This window comes from Oncorhynchus tshawytscha, linkage group LG14 (assembly GCF_018296145.1).
Source record: "Oncorhynchus tshawytscha isolate Ot180627B linkage group LG14, Otsh_v2.0, whole genome shotgun sequence".
NCBI classification, from domain to species: domain Eukaryota; kingdom Metazoa; phylum Chordata; class Actinopteri; order Salmoniformes; family Salmonidae; genus Oncorhynchus; species Oncorhynchus tshawytscha.
The window spans coordinates 4,663,149-4,683,842 of NC_056442.1; the positions used below are offsets into that span (position 1 = coordinate 4,663,149).

Genomic DNA, 20,694 nt, shown 5'->3' on the forward strand with positions numbered 1-20,694 from the left:
AGATTCGTTCCAATGATATTAACAGGCACTGATATCTGAAAAGCATCCTGTTCAGACAAATAGAACACACACACACACAAGTAGACATGCTCACACACAGCGGTCTTCATATCTGACTAATCTTTATTTTCTAGTGTTGACTACTTCAGGTTCAGCAGGGTTGCACTGGATCAATAGGTTCACTTTAAAGGCCCAGTGCAGTCAACATTCTGTTTTTTCTGTGTTTTATATCATTTTGTACTAGGGGTGCAACTTTCACTGGGGATGGGGAGGACATGTCCCGCCCACATTCTGAAATTGCGTTTTTGTCCCCCCCCAGTTTTAGAATTGGAATGTGATACAAAATGAGGTAACGGTGTGCTTTAGGACCGTGCGGACGCCTCCGAGCGGTCGGTAGGCTGTTTGGAGTGTTTGTCTGACTGGATTAAAAAATATATATTTTATTATTATTATTATTATTATGTCCCCCCACTTCTAAAACCAAAGTTGTGCTCCTTGTATTGTACAACAACAGGTGATGAAACGAACACTCTAAAAGTGTGATTTTGTCAAATCAGTGTTATTTCCTGATAGTTGCTGGTTGAAAATATAATCTACACAGGATCTTCTAATCAGCAGGTTTGCATGGGACGGGGTTTCACCTTTCCATGGTGACATCACAATGCGGTAAATTGATGAATAGACAAAGAGTTCCAAACCTCTCAGCCAATAAAAGCTGGTTTTCAGTTTCCCCCTCCCCACAAAAACCACTCCTAAGCAGAATTCTTGCTTGGAAATAGTATTGTATGTGTGTGCGTGCATGCGTTTGTGTGTGTGAGATAGGGAGAGGTGAGTTGGTGAGATTAGCCTGTGATGTAGAGTCTCAGGCCTGCTCACTGTGTACACAGTTCTCCTGGACCAAATGAGCAAATGAGAGGTTAGGCATACACACGCACACCCAAGAGGAAATTGGATGCTGATTAAAGATTGGTCTCAACAGCCAGGGGCTGTGACCTGGGATTATTGGAAAGAGGTGAACAGAGGTGTTCTATCAGACAACGCCTCTCCATCACAACATCCTCTGGCGCGTGTATGTGCGTGCGTATGACCCTCTCCGGTCAGTGGTTACCTCTGTCGCTCCGCTCATGTCAGTGGTCATACATATTACAGTAGCTGTATGACGTCAGCAAACGCTATAAAATCAAGCCATAGACGCTATCACCCCGAATCATAGCCCACTTCACCGGCCCAGTGTTCACCAAGCCCCTGCTAACCACCTGCAGAGGCCCCGCTGTATCTCCATCCCTTCTGGTTGTTTCAGCACCATGGCCAGCATTCTACTGCTTTTCCTCGCCGCCTCCTGCTGCGCATGTCTCTGTCTCGCTGACGGCGACACCTCGTTGGAGTTTGAGACTCGCGCTCTAGAGTTCCCCCACAAATCACAAGAAGAGAAGGATCTGGTAAGTTTAAATTGTTTTATGTTTGTGAAGTTGTTTGGTTTGTCAATGTGTTAGTTTAGTCGATTCATCCCTATCTTTGTAATTGTTTTCTAGCTACATCTATAGAAGTCTATCATTTTTGTTTTTCTCTGTCATGTAGATTGAAGCTTTGCAAGAAGTTCTGGAGAAACTGAAGAACAAACAGATGCCGTTATCAGAAAAGAAGCTCGGCTGGCTGCCGTCGGTAAGAATAGACCTGATCAACCATTTTAAAGTGGTTAAAGTCCTATTATCAACAGTTAAGTAGTTTGCCTGTCTGTATCATGCATTTTACTTATTCATTGAGTCTAGTCGTATATTGCGTTTCAAATGGTTAAAACGGGACTTTCGATAAAGGTTCTCAATTGACCGTGTTTAAATATATATATAATTTAGGCGTTGCTAGGATTAATCAGGTTCTGGGAAACCGGTGTAGATGTTTCAGAATCCCATAGTCTGGAGACAGATGCCTCCATCATCATAATTCAATTAATAAACAAACGGTTTGTTTCCAGTGTGACGCAGGCGAGCAGTGCGCTGTTCGCAAGGGTGCGCGTGTCGGAACGCTGTGCGGATGTCCGCGTGGGACGACCTGCAACTTCTATGTCCTCAAGTGTTTGTAAGAAGAGAAGAAGAGAAAATGATAAACAGTGTAGGTAGAAAAGCAGAGAGAAATAGGAGAGAGAGAACAGAAGGTGTTTCCTCATTCTGTGGATCACATTCAGATGTGGAACGTTCAGACAGAAATATTGTATGTTGAACAGACATGTCTCTATCTGACATGTAAAGTAAATAGGAATCATATCAGCTTTACTTTCAGTATGTTGCCCTCTCCTGTCCTGAACGTGACCCTGGTGTGTAATGGAGGGTTTGTTGTCTAACATAAAGGTGGTATCTCAAATACCAATATATTCCCTATAATGCTCTATTTTGGCCAGAGTCCTATTTGTCAGTCCTATGTTGCTTCGGTCAAAAGTATTGCACTTTATAGGGAATAGGGTGTCATTTAAGACACTACCCAACTTGTTCCCTTCATCTGTGCTCTCTGCTGTCTCGTCTATTTTGACTAAATACAAAGAAATTCAATGTGATTAATAAAGTCCTTGATTTACAGTTTTTTTTTGTATCGCTTCAGTGCAATTTTAACAAGTAGGCTATGTGGTACCTTTTCACTACTCTTAGTACAAAACTCGAAACAGATCACCAGAAAGGCAGTTGTTTCAAAACTTTAAGCACATTTTCAATTGACTAAGTATTTCACAATCAAAATCATAGTCCCATTTTCACCACATTTAATCAGTGTTTCATCTGGAAACACATAACATAACTGCCATGCACAATAAGATGCTCACTTTTGATATGTTTCTCTTCTCTTTTGGTAAAAGACCATTAACTATTACTTAATCAGACTGCTCTAAATTGACGATCACGTATATGTTTGGTAAACCTATACATTACACAACTAGGTCTCACAGTCTCACGTCATAATTACACGTTCATCCATGTTTCTCAAACTTCAAATTTCGAAGTTGTTGCAAACAGCAAATTTCTAAATGTTTAAGGTTAAGTTTAGACATTAACTCCAAATGGTTAAGGTTTGGGATAGGCTTAAAACAACTATCTCAAACAACTTTCTATCGCTGGATTCAAACTTCCAAAATTTGGAATCAGAGGCAGATGCTTATGAAAATCACAACCTACTTGAAGGCAACAGCGGTCATCGTTGCTCCTAGTGGCCGATTTCCACATCATCTCCAGACATCCTCAGATAAGGATGGACGTCGAATACTGACTTGTATCCCGGGTGACCTGGCTGACTTTACATGTGAACTGGTTTGTCTGCTACAGATTTTGAGAACTACTTAATGAAAATGTCTGTAAATGTAGAAACATAAAAAGTATGGATATATACTTGAATGTACTACAATGATGACTATTGATTTTACTTCACTGTAAGTTAAAAAGAAAATCTGATATTGACAAGATCAGAGATGTACTGTATGTAACAAATCAAATCAAAAAATGAATGCACAATGACAGGTTTTGAATGAAGGACTGGGTGCCATACAAGTAATACCAGTTTGGAGTTTTGTTTAAAGAGTTGTGTGTGTGTGTGTGTGTGTGTGTGCATGCAGAAAGGAGTGTTAGCATTGGGATGTATGGTTTGATCATTGGATTCAGTTATTCACACGCTTTAGGGACAACACAATGCAGCCAAAGCAATACATAAAACATACAATTCCTGTATCAATAATAAAATATTGAAAATAAAAAATGACAATAACAAATAAAACCAAAATAGGGACTAGAATGCAGAAACAAACAGTCACCAATAGACATGTCTAATCATTCCAATACATATTATCTATACTCTTAGTATTTCCTCTTTCTGTCTCTCCCCCTCCCTTCCATCTCTCTGTCAGACAGTCACCTGGAGCTCCAGGCTGAGAGGGGGAGGCCATGGAGAGAACGCCCCATTGCTGAGGCTCTCCCACTGGGTAGGCTGCTGCTCTGCAGACCCCCTCCGGCTGACCGTATGGAGCTCACAGTCTTACTGAGCCAGCTGTTCCTAGCTGTCTGGAGATCACGTTGCAGCACACCCTTCTGGTGTTCCAGCTCCTAAACAGGGGACAACACAACACATCATATGTCACTATGGAGTGTGTACTGTCCACAAAAAAGTGTGTAGTGTACACTATGAAGTGTGTAGTGTGCATTATGAAGTGTGTAGTGTACACTATGAAGTGTGTAGTGTGCTCTGAGCTGACCTGGATCTTGCACTTGGCCTCCACCATCTGTAGTTTAGTCTGGGCCAGCTCTTTCTCCAGCTCTGTGACCTGGCCACTCAGACACACCTTCTCCTGGTCTTGTTCCCTGGTACCAGTCGTCTGCTGGTCTGGTTCTGTTTCCTGGTCTCTCTGCTGGCCTGGTTCTCTGGTGCTGATACTTCTCTGGTACGGGGCTGTGGAACCGAAGCCTTCCATAACAGGAGAATCTAGAGCCTGTCGGCAGCAAGAACATGCCAGCACAGCATTCTAAGAGAGGGAGGAGAGGGGTGGGAGGGGTTTGATGAGAGAGTTCAAAAGTGTTTTATTATGAACATGTACAGTGGGACAAAAAAGTATTTAGTCAGCCACCAATTGTGCAAGTTCTCCCACTTTAAAAGATGAGAGAGGCCTGTAATTTTCATCCTAGGTACACTTCAACTATGACAGACAAAATGAGAAGAAAAAAATCCCGAAAATCACATTGTAGGATTTTTTATGTATTTATTTGCAAATTATGGTGGAAAATAAGTATTTGGTCACCTACAAACAAGCAAGATTTCTGGCTCTCACAGACCTGTAACTTCTTCTTTAAGAGGCTCCTCTGTCCTCCACTCGTTACCTGTATTAATGGCACTTGTTTGAACTTGTTATCAGTATAAAAGACACCTGTCCACAACCTCAAACAGTCACACTCCAAACTCCACTATGGCCAAGACCAAAGAGCTGTCAAAGGACACCAGAAACAAAATTGTACACCTGCACCAGGCTGGGAAGATTGAATCTGCAATAGGTAAGCAGCTTGGTTTGAAGAAATCAACTGTGGGAGCAATTATTAGGAAATGGAAGACATACAAGACCACTGATAATCTCCCTCGATCTGGGGCTCCACGCAAGATCTCACCCAGTGGGGTCAAAATGATCACAAGAACGGTGAGCAAAAATCCCAGAACCACAAGGAAGATGAAACGTGGCTGGGTCTTTCAGCATGACAATGATCCCAAACACACCGCCCGGGCAACGGAGGAGTGGCTCCGTAAGAAGCATTTCAAGGTCCTGGAGTGGCCTAGCCAGTCTCCAGATCTCAACCCCATAGAAAATCTTTGGAGGGAGTTGAAAGTCCGTGTTGCCCAGCAACAGCCCCAAAACATCACTGCTCTAGAGGAGATCTGCATGGAGGAATGGGCCAAAATACCAGCAACAGTGTGTGAAAACCTTGTGAAGACTTACAGAAAACGTTTGACCTCTGTCATTGCCAACAAAGGGTATATAACAAAGTATTGAGATAAACTTTTGTTATTGACCAAATACTTATTTTCCACCATAATTTGCAAATAAATTCATTAAAAATCCTACAATGAGGCCTCCCGGATGGCGCAGTGGTTAAGGGCGCTGTACTGCAGCGCCAGCTGTACCATCAGAGACTCTGGGTTCGCGCCCAGGCTCTGTCGTAACCGGCCGCGACCGGGAGGTTCGTGGGGAGACGCACAATTGGCCTCGCGTCGTCCGGGTTAGGGAGGGTTTGGCCAGTAGGGATGTCCTTGTCTCATCGCGCACCAACCGGCTTCTGGGTTGGAGGGCGCTGTGTTAAGAAGCAGTGCGGCTTGGTTGGGTTGTGTGTCGGAGGACGCATGACTTTCAACCTTCGTCTCACCCGAGCCCGTATGGGAGTTGTAGCGATGAGACAAGATAGTAGCTACTAAAAAACAATTTGATACCATGAAATTGGGGAGAAAAAGGGAGAAAAAAAAAACTTTCAAAAATCCTACAATGTGATTTTCAGATTTTTTTTTTTCTCATTTCGTCTGTCATAGTTGAAGTGTACCTATGATGAAAATTACAGGCCTCTCTCATCTTTTTAAGTGGGAGAACTTGGTGGCTGACTAAATACTTTTTGGCCCCACTGTAGAGGGAGGGGTGATTTCCATTCAGAACAAATTATAATCATCAAACTGTGTGATTGTCAAACAGTGACATAATCAGACAGTGCCATATACATCCTCACCCTGAGTTTGTCCAGGTCCTCTCTGTGGGCCGCCTGCTGCCTCTCCACCCGACTGGTCAGCTGGGAACAGATCTGACAGACAGAGGAAGCAATATAGCATTAGGCTTGTGAGTGTGTGTGTGTGTGTGTGTGTGTGTGTGTGTGTGTGTGTGTGTGTGTGTGTGTGTGTGTGTGTGTGTGTTGTACCTGTTTGTAGTCTGAGATGATGCCTGAGCTCCTTTTCACCTCTTGTTCAGCCTTGTCCAGCTTTGCACTAAACACCTCCTTCAACTGTGAAACGGCAAATACATGTCCATAAATAGAATACAATATTACATCACTACCATAAATATAATATAATATTACATTATTACCCATAAATAGAATACAATATTACATCACTACCATAAATACAATATAATATTACATTATTACCCATAAATATAATACAATATTACATCACTACCATAAATATAATATCATATTACATTATTACCATAAATATAATATAATATTACATTATTACCCATAAATATAATACAATATTACATCACTACCATAAATATAATATAATATTACATTATTACCCATAAATATAATACAATATTACATCACTACCATAAATAGAATACAATATTACATCAGTACCATGAATATAATATAATATTACATTATTACCCATAAATATAATACAATATTACATCACTACCATAAATAGAATACAATATTACATCACTACCATACACATAATACAATATTACATCACTACCATAAATATAATATAATATTACATTATTACCCATAAATATAATACAATATTACATCACTACCATAAATAGAATACAAAATTACATCAGTACCATGAATATAATATAATATTACATTATTACCCATAAATATAATACAATATTACATCAGTACCATGAATATAATATAATATTACATTATTACCCATAAATATAATACAATATTACATCACTACCATAAATAGAATACAATATTACATCACTACCATAAATAGAATACAATATTACATCACTACCATAAATAGAATACAATATTACATCACTACCATACATATAATACAATATTACATCACTACCATAAATAGAATACAATATTACATCACTACCATAAATATAATATAATATTACATTATTACCCATAAATAGAATACAATATTACATCACTACCATACATATAATACAATATTACATCACTACCATAAATAGAATACAATATTACATCACTACCATAAATAGAATACAATATTACATCACTACCATAAATATAATATTACATTATTACCCATAAATAGAATACAATATTACATCACTACCATAAATATAATATAACATTATTACCATAAATAGAACACAATATTACATTATTACCATAAATAGAATAAAATATTACATTATTACCGAAATTAGAATATAATATACCATACATCAAAGTATGGAAACATAAAGGATGGATGGATAGAAGAGATTACCTGAGCAGCCTCCTCCTCTTTCCCTCTCTTCTCCTCCTCTGCGTTCTTTAATCTCTTTCTGGTCTTCAGCAACTCTTTGGTCAGTTCATTCACTCTGTCTTCTGCCTGTGGGCCCACCAACAAACAAACAAACATACATATATACATACATACAGACAGACAGACAGACAGACAGACAGACAGACAGACAGACAGACAGTCTACACAAGTGCCTATGGGGACAGCCGAACAACCACTTTGGAACCCTTTTTTCTAAGAGAGTAGAAAATGTTATTGCCCATAGGGAATGAGGTAGTAAATGAGGTAGTAAACAAGGGGAAGTGCCTACAGTTAGAGGGCTCGGGGAGTGCCTAGGAGGTAGGGGGCTAGGGGGAGTGACTAGGAGCCAGGGGAATAGGGTGAGTGACTAGGAAGTAGGGGGCTAGGGGGAGTGACTAGGAGCCAGGGGAATAGGGTGAGTGACTAGGAAGTAGGGGGCTAGGGGGAGTGACTAGGAGCGAGGGGAATGGGGTGAGTGACTAGGAAGTAGGGGGCTAGGGGTTGATGTGGGGTTGATGTGGGGGTGATGTGGGGTAGGTGAGTGGTGTACCTGGTCCAGGTCAGTCCTCAGGGAGATCTTGCTGGTGATCAGTCTGTGGGCCAGAACATCATTCTCCTGCTCCAGACGCAGACTGTCCTGCTGCAGCTGACGGTTCTCCCTCTGCAGGAACACACAGAACAGAGAACACAAAGTCAGGTTCTACCTCCATAGAATGCACAGAATATGGAGCACAGTTAGGTTCTCCCTATAGATTGCTATAGAATGTGGCACACCCATTCCGGTGGGTTTGGGGGGTGGAGAGAGTGTTGGTTTTGGGTGTAAAGGGGGTGCTGACTGTTTAAGTGGGGGAAGGGAGTGGTGATAGTGGGTGGGGTTCTGCTGTATTGTTGGGTGGAGGTGGGAGGGAGGGAGGGAGAGGGGGGTTAGGTTTAATACGCATCAAAGTGTTAACAGTTTGGTCCTACCTGGTATCTATCTACGTGGTCATCCTGTTGTTGCGTCTGGTTCTCTCTCGGCGTGGCCTTCTTACTGGGAACCTGTAGAACAACAACAGTCAAGGTTGAGTGAGAGAACGGTCCACAGGCTCAGCATACATAAACAACAGCTAAGTTTGATTGAGAGAAAGTTATATCACACAAACAGAGAGAGAGAGAGAGAGCAGAAGTAGGCTGACCCACAAAGAATTTGAAAACAAATCCAATGTTGATAAACTCCCATATCTACTTGGTGAAAAACCACAGTGTGCCATTACAGCAGTAAGATGTGTGACCTGTTGCCACAAGAAAAGGGCAACCAGTGAATAACAAGCATCATTGTAAATACAACCAATATTTAGGTTTATTTATTTTCCCTTTTGTACTTGAACTGTTTGCACATCGTTACAACACTGTAATAATATGTTTTGGAAAATATGAAAGAAAATAGTCTTCAAACCTCCTAAAAAGATAACAAGTTCAACCTTTACACCTGGTGCAAATGCTTAGTAACCCTGGTCCTTGTTGTGAATGTCATGCCTTTAGAGCAGGGGAGATGGTACAGGAGTTTAGTCTGCACGGCCACTAGAGGGCTGTCCTATAATACTGGAGTCGGGGGTTGTTGCTATTGTTGTTGTTTGACCACATGCTCTATGACACAGCAGCAATTGTTTTATGGTTGTATAATGGTTGTGGTTTTACCGTGTGTTTGGGATTGTTGTATAATGGTTGTGGTCTTACCGTGTGTTTGGGTATGGTTGTTTAATGGTTGTGGTCTCACCGTGTGTTTGGGTATAGACTCGGCCATCAGGCAGGCCAGTATCTCCTCCTCGGTCATCTGGTCTATGATGTGGGAGTCATATGCCACCCTGATAGACACTTCTTCCATCATCCTGACACACACACACACACACACACACACACACACACACACAGCTGGAGGATGCAGGTCTCTGCTCTGAGGTAAGTGAACCCCAGCAGGAGAGAGAAGCTCCAAGAATTAGTTGGTCAGAATTCCAACAGGTGTTTCAGTCAGACAGGTAAACTCCTTCACACAGGTAAACTCCTTCACACAGGTAAACTCCTTCACACAGGTAAACCTCCTTCACACAGGTAAACCTCCTTCACACAGGTAAACCTCCTTCACACGGGTAAACCTCCTTCACACAGGTAAACTTCCTTCACACAGGTAAACTCCTTCACACAGGTAAACCTCCTTCACACAGGTAAACTCCTTCACACAGGTAAACCTCCTTCACACAGGTAAACTTCCTTCACACAGGTAAACTCCTTCACACAGGTAAACCTCCTTCACACAGGTAAACTCCTTCACACAGGTAAACTCCAGTAGCAGAGAGGCACGTGTTGATACACAGCTGAGCTCCCTCTAACAGGTGAACTCCAACAGGGGTAGTAACTCCCAGTCAGTCAGATATACACAGGTCAACACCCAGAGACAGGTGAACTCCAGCAGGTCAGAGACGGTACCTGTGAAAAACCTGGTGAGCTTCGACAACAGCTGAAAGCCAGGTAAACTACCTCAGGTAGTCCAAAGGTCAAGTCCAAGGGCGTAGTCCAACATGTGTATGAAACACACAGACACACTCTAGCTAGCAGGCAGATACAGCAGTGGACTACACACACACAGACACACTCCAGCTAGCAGGCAGATACAGCAGTGGACTACACACACACAGACACACTCTAGCTAGCAGGCAGGTACAGCAGTGGACTACACACACACAGACACACTCTAGCTAGCAGGCAGGTACAGCAGTGGACTACACACACACAGACACACTCTAGCTAGCAGGCAGGTACAGCAGTGGACTACACACACACAGACACACTCTAGCTAGCAGGCAGGTACAGCAGTGGACTACACACACACAGACACACTCTAGCTAGCAGGCAGGTACAGCAGTGGACTACACACACACAGACACACTCTAGCTAGCAGGCAGGTACAGCAGTGGACTACACACACACAGACACACTCTAGCTAGCAGGCAGGTACAGCAGTGGACTACACACACACAGACACACTCTAGCTAGCAGGCAGGTACAGCAGTGGACTACACACACACAGACACACTCTAGCTAGCAGGCAGGTACAGCAGTGGACTACACACACACAGAAACACATACAAATGAAGAGGTACAGGTTTGACAGGGTTTATATATACGAGGTGTGTGACACAGACACACCTACTGCTGTCCTCCCCTTTCTTATTCTCTTCACCCTCCTCTCATTCCCTCTCTATTGCTCCCCTGTAAAGAGATTCACACTCCTCCACCCTGAAACCCCCCAACCCATTCAACAAACACACACACACACACACACACACACACACACACACACACACACACACACACACACACACATTTTAATGATGCCCTGGTGTTGTCAACTGAGAGGTAAGAAGGTTCATGCTGTTCTATGCCTGGTATTTAGGATATTTACCCTGGAGTGTTTAGCGTGTGTGTGTGTGGTGTGTTTGTGTGTGTGTGTGTGTGTGTGTGGTGTGTGTGTGCCTCTCCTCACAGTGCTATCGTCTCCAGAAGGCCAGGGCTGAAAGGGGTTTGTCAGGAGATTAAACTGGTCCTGCCACTACAGTAATACTTACAATACCAACACATGAAACCGTCTTTACTCATATTCGACCATTTATGATCCTTTATTCTTATAAAACAGTTCTAATATGACTGTTTTAAAGCGGCCTCATCTGGCTCCAGGTTGCAGTGCTATCTATGTCATTCCATCTGTCAACAGCAGAGTGAGACAGGTGGTCCTGAACAAGTCCTGTTCACACAACTCACGGACACAGACGCCATACAACTACCTTTAAAGAAGGCCCACAGGACAACCAGGTTGTGTCAAAGCATCATAATGCTAGCGTCTAGATTGACATTGTGTCGTTGCTTATTTATATGTATTCAACATATTTCTGAGTCTGCTTTTCATTTGCGGGGCTCAGTTGGTAGAGCATGGTCCTTGCAACGGCAGAGGAGTTGGTTCGATTCCTGGGACCACCCATACGTAATAAAACCACAAATGAATGCACACGAGTCGCTTTGGATAAAAGTGTCTGCTAAATGGTATATATTATTGGATTCATTGTTAGTGAAGAAACACAGACGAGTCCAGGCAGATACACATATTCATTTATCTTCCAAAAGGAACACTGTGCATTAAACGTGGAATTCATCTTCAGAGTTCATTTTAAAGGAGACTCAGCTACATGACATCATCGTACACCACGGGTCAACTTCCTGTTTAGAGACATCATCAACAACAAAATTCCAATCTGTCACTGGCTCTTCCCAATATGGGCATGTCTCAACGAACAGTGCAAATAGTCTGTAAGCAGGAAGTTGCCCTGCTGTGTATGATGATGTCATTTTTAATAGAAATAGTCCACCTTTAATAGAAAAAAATATATATAGTATAGAATTAGTGAATTCAATATTAAAGTTACCTTCATTGCCAGACTTACAGGCAGCAGTGTCTTTGTGTGAGTGTGTGACTACATAGCAGTGAACACAAACTTTTGAGTGTTTTTTTCCAGTAAATCAACACATGAACAGACAGATGTCCATTTCCCCATCAACTCTCTAACAAAGAATCACAAAAGGAACGGGAAGTGAGGAAGACCAAGATGTGAAGACCACGGCTTTGTCCCAAATGGCACCCTGTTCCCTAGATAGGGCACTACTTTTGACCAGACCCATATGGGTCCTGGTCAAAAGTAGTGCACTGTATAGGGAATACAGTGCCATTTGGGACGCACCCTGTGAGAAAAGTGGAAAGTGCATTGTGTGAAAAGAGTAAAACATCTCATTTATCAATACTAGTCTATATTATCAAGTGTCATAATGAACAGCTTTTAGTAAGTGTACAGCATCTCTGTTTTGTGTTTTGAAGGACAGGGTAAGGGCTAAGTGAAACATCATAGAATTGGACAAACAGATGCCCTCGTTGGCTAAAATGTTTGTGTGTTTGTATTGTTTTAGCCAGGATTATATATAATGCATCCGGATATCCCCTTACAATATATATATTTTTAAATCACGTGTAAAACTGCAAATTTGACATGTGTTTTTTTTCTACGGGTCAGAGGGGTCAACAAGGGACATACTGCTCCTTTAAACTCTGGAAGACAAAAATACATCTTTGAGCTTTAGTCGTTGAATGTAATGTGATTAGACATTCCAGACGTAAAGCAAACCTACAAACACATATAGCCCTCATGTCAGTCACCTCGTTCACATTATCAGCTTTCAGGCAGAGGAGACAGATGGAGAGAAAAATATAGAAAAGGAGGGAGAGAAAGACAGATCGAGAGAAAGAGAGAGAGAGAGAAACACTAGTGTGTTGCTGTTCCAGTCTATCTTCTCCCATCATCTGTAGTAATCTCCCATAGTCAAACCCAACATCTCCTCCACTGTAGGGTTTACTAGATGACCAGACCTCCACACCGCCGCACCAGACATGGGTCCTTCTGGGGTTCTGTCCCGATCAGGAGGCTCCGTCTGTGGGTTCAGTGTGTGGCTCTCTCCCCTGGATGGGTGGTACTCTGGATGTCTCTGGGACTCTTTCCCCTGGGAGAAGGAGTGTTTGTATGAGTGCGTGTGTGACGTCAGTGTGTGTGTGTGTGTGTGTGTGTGTGTGTGTGTCCATGTGCATCAAACCGGTGTGCTGTAGGGGCGTCTGTTACTGCAGGGTGTGTTAGGGTGGATGTCAACGGGGCTATAGTAGCTCAAAGGGGATTGGCCGGGCTGGGTCAAAAAGAAGGGCGCCTGCGGCGTGTCTGACGGGGGCAGTGATTGACACAGTCCTGGGTTGTCATAGTGATACGTATGGAATCCCAGCCGCTCGGTTCCGTTGTGCAGCTCGTCACTAAGTTCTGGGCGTAGCCAGAAGGGGGAGCAGGTGGGGCAGTAGCTGGGGGGAGGGCCCACCTGGAACACACACAATCACCATAGAAATAGAATGATTTAAATAGAATAGAGTCCTTCAAATTCTATGTATGAATCAACTGCCTACTCTAGGTTCAGGTCTAGGGTTTTGTGTTAGTGCTGTACTCTAACCTCCAGGGGCTCCAGGCAGAGAGGGGTGACAGCCAGGCTGTCCATCCCAGAGGCGCTGCACGATTTGCAGGCAAAGTGAGCCTGAACCTCCCCTTGAGCATCCCCTTCTCCATCTCTTCCTCCCGTTCCGTCACCTCCTCCAGCCACGGAAGCCAAGTCCACCTCCGACTCATTTTTCTTACAGCAGTAGTACTGGAATTAGTGAAGGGGGGAGGTTTTGTTGGAATCAGTTATTGTTCATGAAAGACTGTGCAGGTAAAACACACACACAGGTTACCTGGAGCCTGCAGTAGCACAGCACTGCTACAATGCAGAGCAGGATGACTGTGGCGAGAAGTCCTCCACTTATTACAACTGTTCCTGCTGACATTAAACTGGTTAGAACTCTCCATCAAACCCTAGAGAGAGAGAGAGAGTTAGAGAGAGAGTTAGAGAGAGAGTTAGAGAGAGAGAGAGAGAGAGAGAGAGAGAGAGAGAGAGAGAGAGAGAGAGAGAGAGAGAGAGAGAGAGAGAGAGAAGGGGGAAACCTCAGTAGTTAGTTATACTCTATGTTCTTAACTACAACTTGACAGGACATTCAAGGAGTGTAATACTTACGTTCAGCAATGGGTTCTATACCTGCAAGAACAAAGACAATCAAAGGACCTAAATTAGTTTGGTTGGGAAAGAACTATGATCTAAATGAACTAAGGCCAGGGCCCGTGTCTATCTACCATGTGCCTCAGGATAGGATAGCTGATCTAGAATCTGTCCATACAAACGTATTCATCATGAAATAAAAGGCTAAACTGATCCTAGATCAGCACTCCTCCGAGACGCTTTTTTTGTGGATACAGGCCCAGAACTCACATCAGGAGACAGGTAGAGGTGGAGAGGGGAAGGAGGTAGAGAAGGGGGCGGGGTCCTGCGAGGTCTTGGGGGTGGCGGCCTCAAAACCTCATCTGGTTGGATCTCCTGCAGAAAGATGAGTTGGAAGATAAAACATGGATCTCTTCATCCATTATATCTACATCAGTCTCCTATCAGCAGGAGAGAGAGAGAGAAAATGAAAATTATAATTCAATACAAAGAATTTGAAACTATAAAAGATGAAGAAAAAAATCAAATATTTATTGGGTGAAAAGCCAAAATGTGCAGTTTTGGCAGCCAAATATGTGTCCTCGTGCCACAACCTGAGGGACAGCCAGTGAAAAGTGCAAAGTAATGTCGATAATATTTCCCATCTTGTTTTGTTTTGTCTTTCATACCACGTCATGTGTCTTCTCAGTCATGTTGACACTGGTCTACTACCACTGCTTTAATGTATTGTTATTCTCATTAATCTTGTTGTTGTAGTTGTTGTTAATGGTAATCCCATGTCCACTACTACTATTATTATTGCTGTTGGTCCCACCATTTATTTATATATAAATATTTGATATATAAATATACATTTTTTTTATTTTATTTTTTAGATATGTATACTTTGACAATGTAAGTAATAATGAACTTGCCATGTCAATAAAGTAAATTGAATTTAATTGAATTGAGCGAGAGAGAGACAGAGAGACAGAGACAGAGAGACAGAGACAGGGAGACAGAGAAAGACAGAGAGAGACAGAGACAGGGAGACAGAGAAAGAGAGACAGAGACATGGAGAGAAGGGGCATTCCACAAATGTGTGTGCGTGCATCTGTGTCCATCAGACAGCTCCTCCTCTATGTTGCCACTGCTCTAAATTATATACAGCTTGGGCAGGTTGATGCTGTTAAAAGCAATGTGAAATCTCCATCTCTCTTTCTCTCTCTTTTTCTCTGTCTCTCTCTGCCTTGCTCTCTTCCCCTCTCTCTCTCCTTCTCCCAACCTTCCACCTCTCTTCTCCTCACCTCCTTCTTTCTCTGTGGACCATGTCCAAGCAGTTCATCACACAACAGGGTCTGATTACAATGGCGAGAGAGACAGAGGGAGGAAAGGGAGAGAGTTAAGCCTGGAATAAAATATAGGGTTGAAGACTCACCCCTCTACCTTTTCTGACCATCACAGCACACACTGTGTCAGAACCCAACATCTGACTGTGGGATTTGACTGTGGGATTTGGGATTTGACTGTGGACACACACACACACACACACACACACACACACACACACACACACACACACACACACACACACACACACACACACACACACACACACATGCACACTCCTGTACAGTATGACCTAAAAGGAACCTGTGGTCCCAGGAGGGATCTGCAAAAACTCCATTAACTAATAACCAGGAGGAAAGAGAGACAATGGAGGAGAGGAGAAAAACAGGATCACTATATTACCTACGTAAAATAGTCTACAGGGAATTCAGGAGAGGAGAGGAGAGGAGAGAGAGGAGAGGAGAGGAGAGGAGAGGAGAGGAGAGGAGAGGAGAGGAGAGGAGAGGAGAGGAGAGGAGAGAGAGGAGAGGAGAGGAGAGGAGAGAGAGGAGAGGAGAGGAGGGTGAAAAGAGGAGAGGAGAAGAGAAGAGAAGAGAGGAGAAGTAAAAAGAGGAGAGGAGAAAAGAGAAGAAGAGAGGAGAAGAGAGGTGAAAAACAGGATCACTATAATACCTACGTAAAATAGTCTACAGGGAATTCAGGAGAGGAGAGGAGAGGAGAGGAGAGGAGGAGAGGGAGGGAGAGGAGAGGAGAGGAGAGGAGAGGAGAGGAGAGGAGAGGAGAGGAGAGGAGAGGAGAGGAGAGGAGAGGTGAAAAGAGGAGAGGAGAAGAGAGAGAAGAGAGGAGAAGTAAAAAGAGGAGAGGAGAAAAGAGAAGAAGAGAGGAGAAGAGAGGTGAAAAACAGGATCACTATAATACCTACGTAAAATAGTCTACAGGGAATTCAGGAGAGGAGAGGAGAGGAGAGGGAGAGGAGAGGAGAGGAGAGGAGAGGAGAGGAGAGGAGAGGAGAGGAGAGGAGAGGAGAGGAGAGAGAGGAGAGGAGAGGAGAAAGAGGAGAGGAGAAAAGAGGAGAGGTGAAGAGAGGAGAGAAGACAGGAGAAGAGAGGAGGGGAGAGGAGAGGAGAAGAGAGGAGAGGTGAAAAGAGGAGAGGAGAAAAGAGGAGAAGAGAGGAGAGGAGAAGAGAGGAGAAAAGAGGAGAGGAGAGGTGAAAAGAGGAGAGGGAAAAGAGGAGAGGAGAGGAGAGGGGAAAAGAGGAGAGGAGAAAGGAGGAGAGATGAAAAGAGGAGAGGAGAAAAGCGGAGAGGAGAGGTGAAAAGAGGAGAGGAGAAAAGAGGAGAGGTGAAAAGATGAGAGGAGAAAAGAGGAGAGGAGAGGGGAGGAGAGGTGAAAAGAGGAGAAAAGAGGAGAGGAGAGGAGAAAAGAGGAGAGGAGAGGTGTAAAGAGGAGAAAAGAGGAGAGGAGAGGAGAAAAGAGAAGAGGAGAGGTGTAAAGAGGAGAAAAGAGGAGAGGAGAGGAGAAAAGAGGAGAGGATAGGACAGGAGAAAAGAGGAGAGGAGAGGTGAAAAGAGGAGAGGAGAGGTAAAGAGAGGAGAGGAGAAGAGAGGAGAAGAGAGGAGAGGAGAAGAGATGAGAGGTGAAAAGAGGAGAGGAGAAAAGTGGAGAGGAGAGGAGAAAAGAGAAGTGAAAAGAGGAGAGGAGAGGAGAGGAGAAAAGAAGAGAGGTGAAAAGAGGAGAGGAGAAAAGAGGAGAGGGGAGGAGAGGTGAAAAGAGGAGAAAAGAGGAGAGGAGAAAAGAGGAGAGGAGAGGTGTAAAGAGGAGAAAAGAGGAGAGGAGAAAAGAGGAGAGGAGAGGTGTAAAGAGGAGAAAAGAGGAGAGGAGAAAAGAGGAGAGGAGAGGTGTAAAGAGGAGAGGAGAGGAGAGGAGAGAAGAGAAGAGAAGAGAGGAGAAGTGAAAAGAGGAGAGGAAAAAGGAGAGGAGAGGAGAAGAGAGGAGCAGTAAAAAGAGGAGAGGAGAAAAGAGAAGAAGAGAGGAGAAGAGAGGTGAAAAACAGGATCACTATATTACCTACGTAAAATAGTCTACAGGGAATTAAGGAGAGGAGAGGAGAAGAGAGGAGAGGAGAAGAGAGGAGAGTAGAAAAGAGGAGAAGAGAGGAGAGGAGAAGAGAGGAGAGGAGAAAAGAGGAGAGGAGAGAGGAAAAGAGGAGAGGAGAAAAGAGGAGAAAAGAGGAGAAGAGAAGAGAAGTGAAAAGAGGAGAGGAAAAAAGAGGAGAGGAGAAAAGAGGAGAGGAAAAAAGAGAAGAGAAGAAGAGAGGTGAAAAACAAGATCACTATATCACCTACGTAAAATAGTCTACAGGGAATTCAGGAGAGGAGAGGAGAGGAGAGGAGAGGAGAGGAGGAGAGGAGAGGAGGAGAGGAGAGGAGAGGAGAGGAGAGGAGAGGAGAGGAGAGGAGAGGAGAGGAAAGGAGAAAGAGGAGAGAAGAGAGGAGAGGAGAGGAGAAAAGAGGAGAGTTGAAAAGAGGTGAAAAGAGGAGAGGAGCAAAGAGGAGAGGAGAGGTGAAAAGAGGAGAGGAGAAAAGAGAAGAGGAGCAAAGAGGAGAGGAGAAGAGAGGTGAGGAGAGGAGAAAAGAGGAAAGGAGAGGTGAAAAGAGGAGAGGACAGGTGAAAAGAGGAGAAAATAGTAGAGGAGAGGAGAGGAGAAAAGAGGAGAGGAGAGGTGACAAGAGGAGAAGTGAAAAGAGGAGAGGAGAAAAGAGGAGAGGAGAAGAGAGGAGAAGTAAAAAGAGGAGAGGTGAGGTGAAAAGAGGAGAGGAGAAAAGAGGAAAGGAAAAAAGAGAAGAGAAGAAGAGAGGAGAAGAGAGGTGAAAAACAAGATCACTATATCACCTACGTAAAATAGTCTACAGGGAATTCAGGAGAGGAGAGGAGAGGAGAGGAGAGGAGAGAGGAGAGGAGAGGAGAGGAGAGGAGAGGAGAGGAGAAAAGAGGAGAGTTGAAAAGAGGTGAAAAGAGGAGAGGAGCAAAGAGGAGAGGAGGTGAAAAGAGGAGAGGAGAAAAGAGAAGAGGAGCAAAGAGGAGAGGAGAGGAGAGGTGAGGAGAGGAGAAAAGAGGAAAGGAGAGGTGAAAAGAGGAGAGGACAGGTGAAAAGAGGAGAAAAGAGTAGAGGAGAGGAGAGGAGAAAAGAGGAGAGGAGAGGTGACAAGAGGAGAAGTGAAAAGAGGAGAGGAGAAAAGAGGAGAGGAGAAGAGAGAAGTAAAAAGAGGAGAGGTGAGGTGAAAAGAGGAGAGGAGAAAAGAGAGAGAGGAGAAGAGGAGAGGAGAAGAGGTGAAAAGAGGAGAGGAGAAAAGAGGGGAGGAGAGGGGAGGAGAGGTGAAAAGAGGAGAAAAGAGGAGAGGAGAGGAGAAAAGAGGAGGTGTAGAGAGGAGAGGAGAGGAGAGGAGAAAAGAGGAGAAAAGAGAGAGGGAGAGGAGAGGAGAGGAGAGAGAGGAGAGGAGAGGAGAGGAGAGGAGAGGAGAGGAGAAAGAAAAGAGGAGAGGAGAGGTGAAAAGAGGAGAGGAGAAAAGAGGAGAAAAGAGGAGAGGAGAGGAGAGGAGAAAAGAGGTGAGGAGAAAAGAGGAGAGGAGAGGTGAAAAGAGGAGAGGAGAAAAGAGGAGAGGAGCAAAGATGAGAGGAGAGGAGAGGTGAGGAGAGGAGAAAAGAGGAGAGGAGAAAAGAGGAGAGGAGAGGTGAAAAGAGGAGAGGAGAAAAGAGGAGAAAAGAGGAGAGGAGAGGAGAAAAGAGGAGAGGAGAAAAGAGAAAAGAGGAGAGGAGAAGAGAAAAGTGAAAAGAGGAGAGGAGAAAAGATGAGAGGAGAAGAGAGGAGAAGTAAAAAGAGGAGAGGAGAAAAGAGGAGAGGAGAAAAGAGAAGAGAAGAAGAGAGGAGAAGAGAAAAGAGGAGAGGAGAGGAGAAAAGAGGAGAGGAGAGGAGAAGAGAGGAGAGGAGAGTAGAGGTGAAAAGAGGAGAGGAGAAAAGAGGAGAAGAGAGGAGAGGAGAAGAGAAGAGAGGAGAAGTGAAAAGAGGAGAGGAGAAAAGAGGAGAGGAGAAGAGAGGAGAAGTAAAAAGGGGAGAGGAGAGAAGAGGAGAGGAGAAAAGAGAGAGGAGAGGAGAAAAGAGGAGAGGAGAGGTGAAAAGAGGAGAGGAGAAAAGAGGAGAGGAGAGGTGAAGAGAGGAGAGGAGAAGAGAGGAGAAGAGAGGAGAGGTGAAGAGAGGAGAGGAGAAGAGAGGAGAAGAGAAGAGAGGAGAGGAGAAGAGAGTAGAGGTGAAAAGAGGAGAGGAGAAAAGAGGAGAAGAGAGGAGAGGAGAGGAGAAAAGAGGAGAGTTGAAAAGAGGTGAAAAGAGGAGAGGAGCAAAGAGGAGAGGAGAGGTGAAAAGAGGAGAGGAGAGGTGTAAAGAGGAGAAAAGAGGAGAGGAGAGGAGAAAAGAGGAGAGGAGAGGTGAAAAGAGGAGAGGATAGGTAAAGAGAGGAGAGGAGAAGAGAGGAGAAGAGAGGAGAGGAGAAGAGAGGAGAGGTGAAAAGAGGAGAGGAGAAAAGAGGAGAGGAGAAAAGAGGAGAGGAGAAAAGAGGAGAGGAGAAAAAAAGAGGAGAGGAGAAAAGAGAAGAGGTGAAAGAGAGGAGAGGAGAAAAGAAGAGAGGTGAAAGAGGAGAGAAGAAGAGAGGTGAAAAGAGGAAAGGAGAGAGAGGAGAAAAGAGGAGAGAAGAAGAGAGGTGAAAGAGGAGAGGAGAGGAGAGGAGAGGAGAAGAGGAGAGGAGAGGAGAGGAGAGGAGAAGAGAGAGGAGAGGAGAGGAGAGGAGAGGAGAGGAGAGGAGAGGAGAGGAGAGGAGAAAATAAGAGAAGTGAAAAGAGGAGAAGAGAGGATAATATCGTAGTAGATCCTTGATATATCTTCTTTTAAATATAATATAATTATATTTATATTTCGTTGTGTTGTGTGT

General features: G+C 43.9%; 3 protein-coding genes across 4 annotated transcripts; 1 reads left to right on the forward strand and 2 right to left on the reverse strand.

Annotated features, from left to right (window-relative positions):
* The first annotated feature begins 502 nt into the window (after window positions 1-502).
* LOC112266379 (cocaine- and amphetamine-regulated transcript protein-like) lies at window positions 503-3,061 on the forward strand. Its single transcript, XM_024443803.2, has 3 exons — window positions 503-1,439; window positions 1,579-1,662; window positions 1,973-3,061. The coding sequence occupies exons 1-3, from the start codon at window positions 1,305-1,307 to the stop codon at window positions 2,078-2,080; spliced, it is 327 nt and encodes a 108-aa protein (XP_024299571.1). The 5' UTR covers window positions 503-1,304; the 3' UTR covers window positions 2,081-3,061.
* Window positions 3,062-3,384: 323 nt separating this feature from the next.
* On the reverse strand, window positions 3,385-10,851 carry LOC112266378 (rab GTPase-activating protein 1-like). Of its 2 annotated transcripts, none has more exons than XM_042296894.1 (9): window positions 10,204-10,851; window positions 9,497-9,608; window positions 8,707-8,778; window positions 8,291-8,401; window positions 7,702-7,806; window positions 6,414-6,497; window positions 6,228-6,299; window positions 4,226-4,492; window positions 3,385-4,076 (listed from the first exon to the last, which is right to left on the reverse strand). In XM_042296894.1, exons 2-9 carry the CDS (start codon window positions 9,605-9,607, stop codon window positions 3,885-3,887), a joined length of 1,014 nt encoding a protein of 337 aa, XP_042152828.1. In that variant the 5' UTR covers window position 9,608; window positions 10,204-10,851; the 3' UTR covers window positions 3,385-3,884. The 2 variants fall into 2 exon arrangements, with proteins under 2 accessions (XP_042152828.1, XP_042152827.1); XM_042296893.1 differs by having other exon boundaries at window positions 9,497-9,965; window positions 10,059-10,851.
* A 1,042-nt stretch (window positions 10,852-11,893) lies between these two features.
* On the reverse strand, window positions 11,894-14,185 carry LOC121839181 (protein FAM163A-like). The gene is made up of 3 exons (XM_042296596.1): window positions 14,084-14,185; window positions 13,807-13,998; window positions 11,894-13,677 (listed from the first exon to the last, which is right to left on the reverse strand). The coding sequence occupies exons 1-3, from the start codon at window positions 14,174-14,176 to the stop codon at window positions 13,402-13,404; spliced, it is 561 nt and encodes a 186-aa protein (XP_042152530.1). The 5' UTR covers window positions 14,177-14,185; the 3' UTR covers window positions 11,894-13,401.
* Window positions 14,186-20,694: the final 6,509 nt, after the last annotated feature.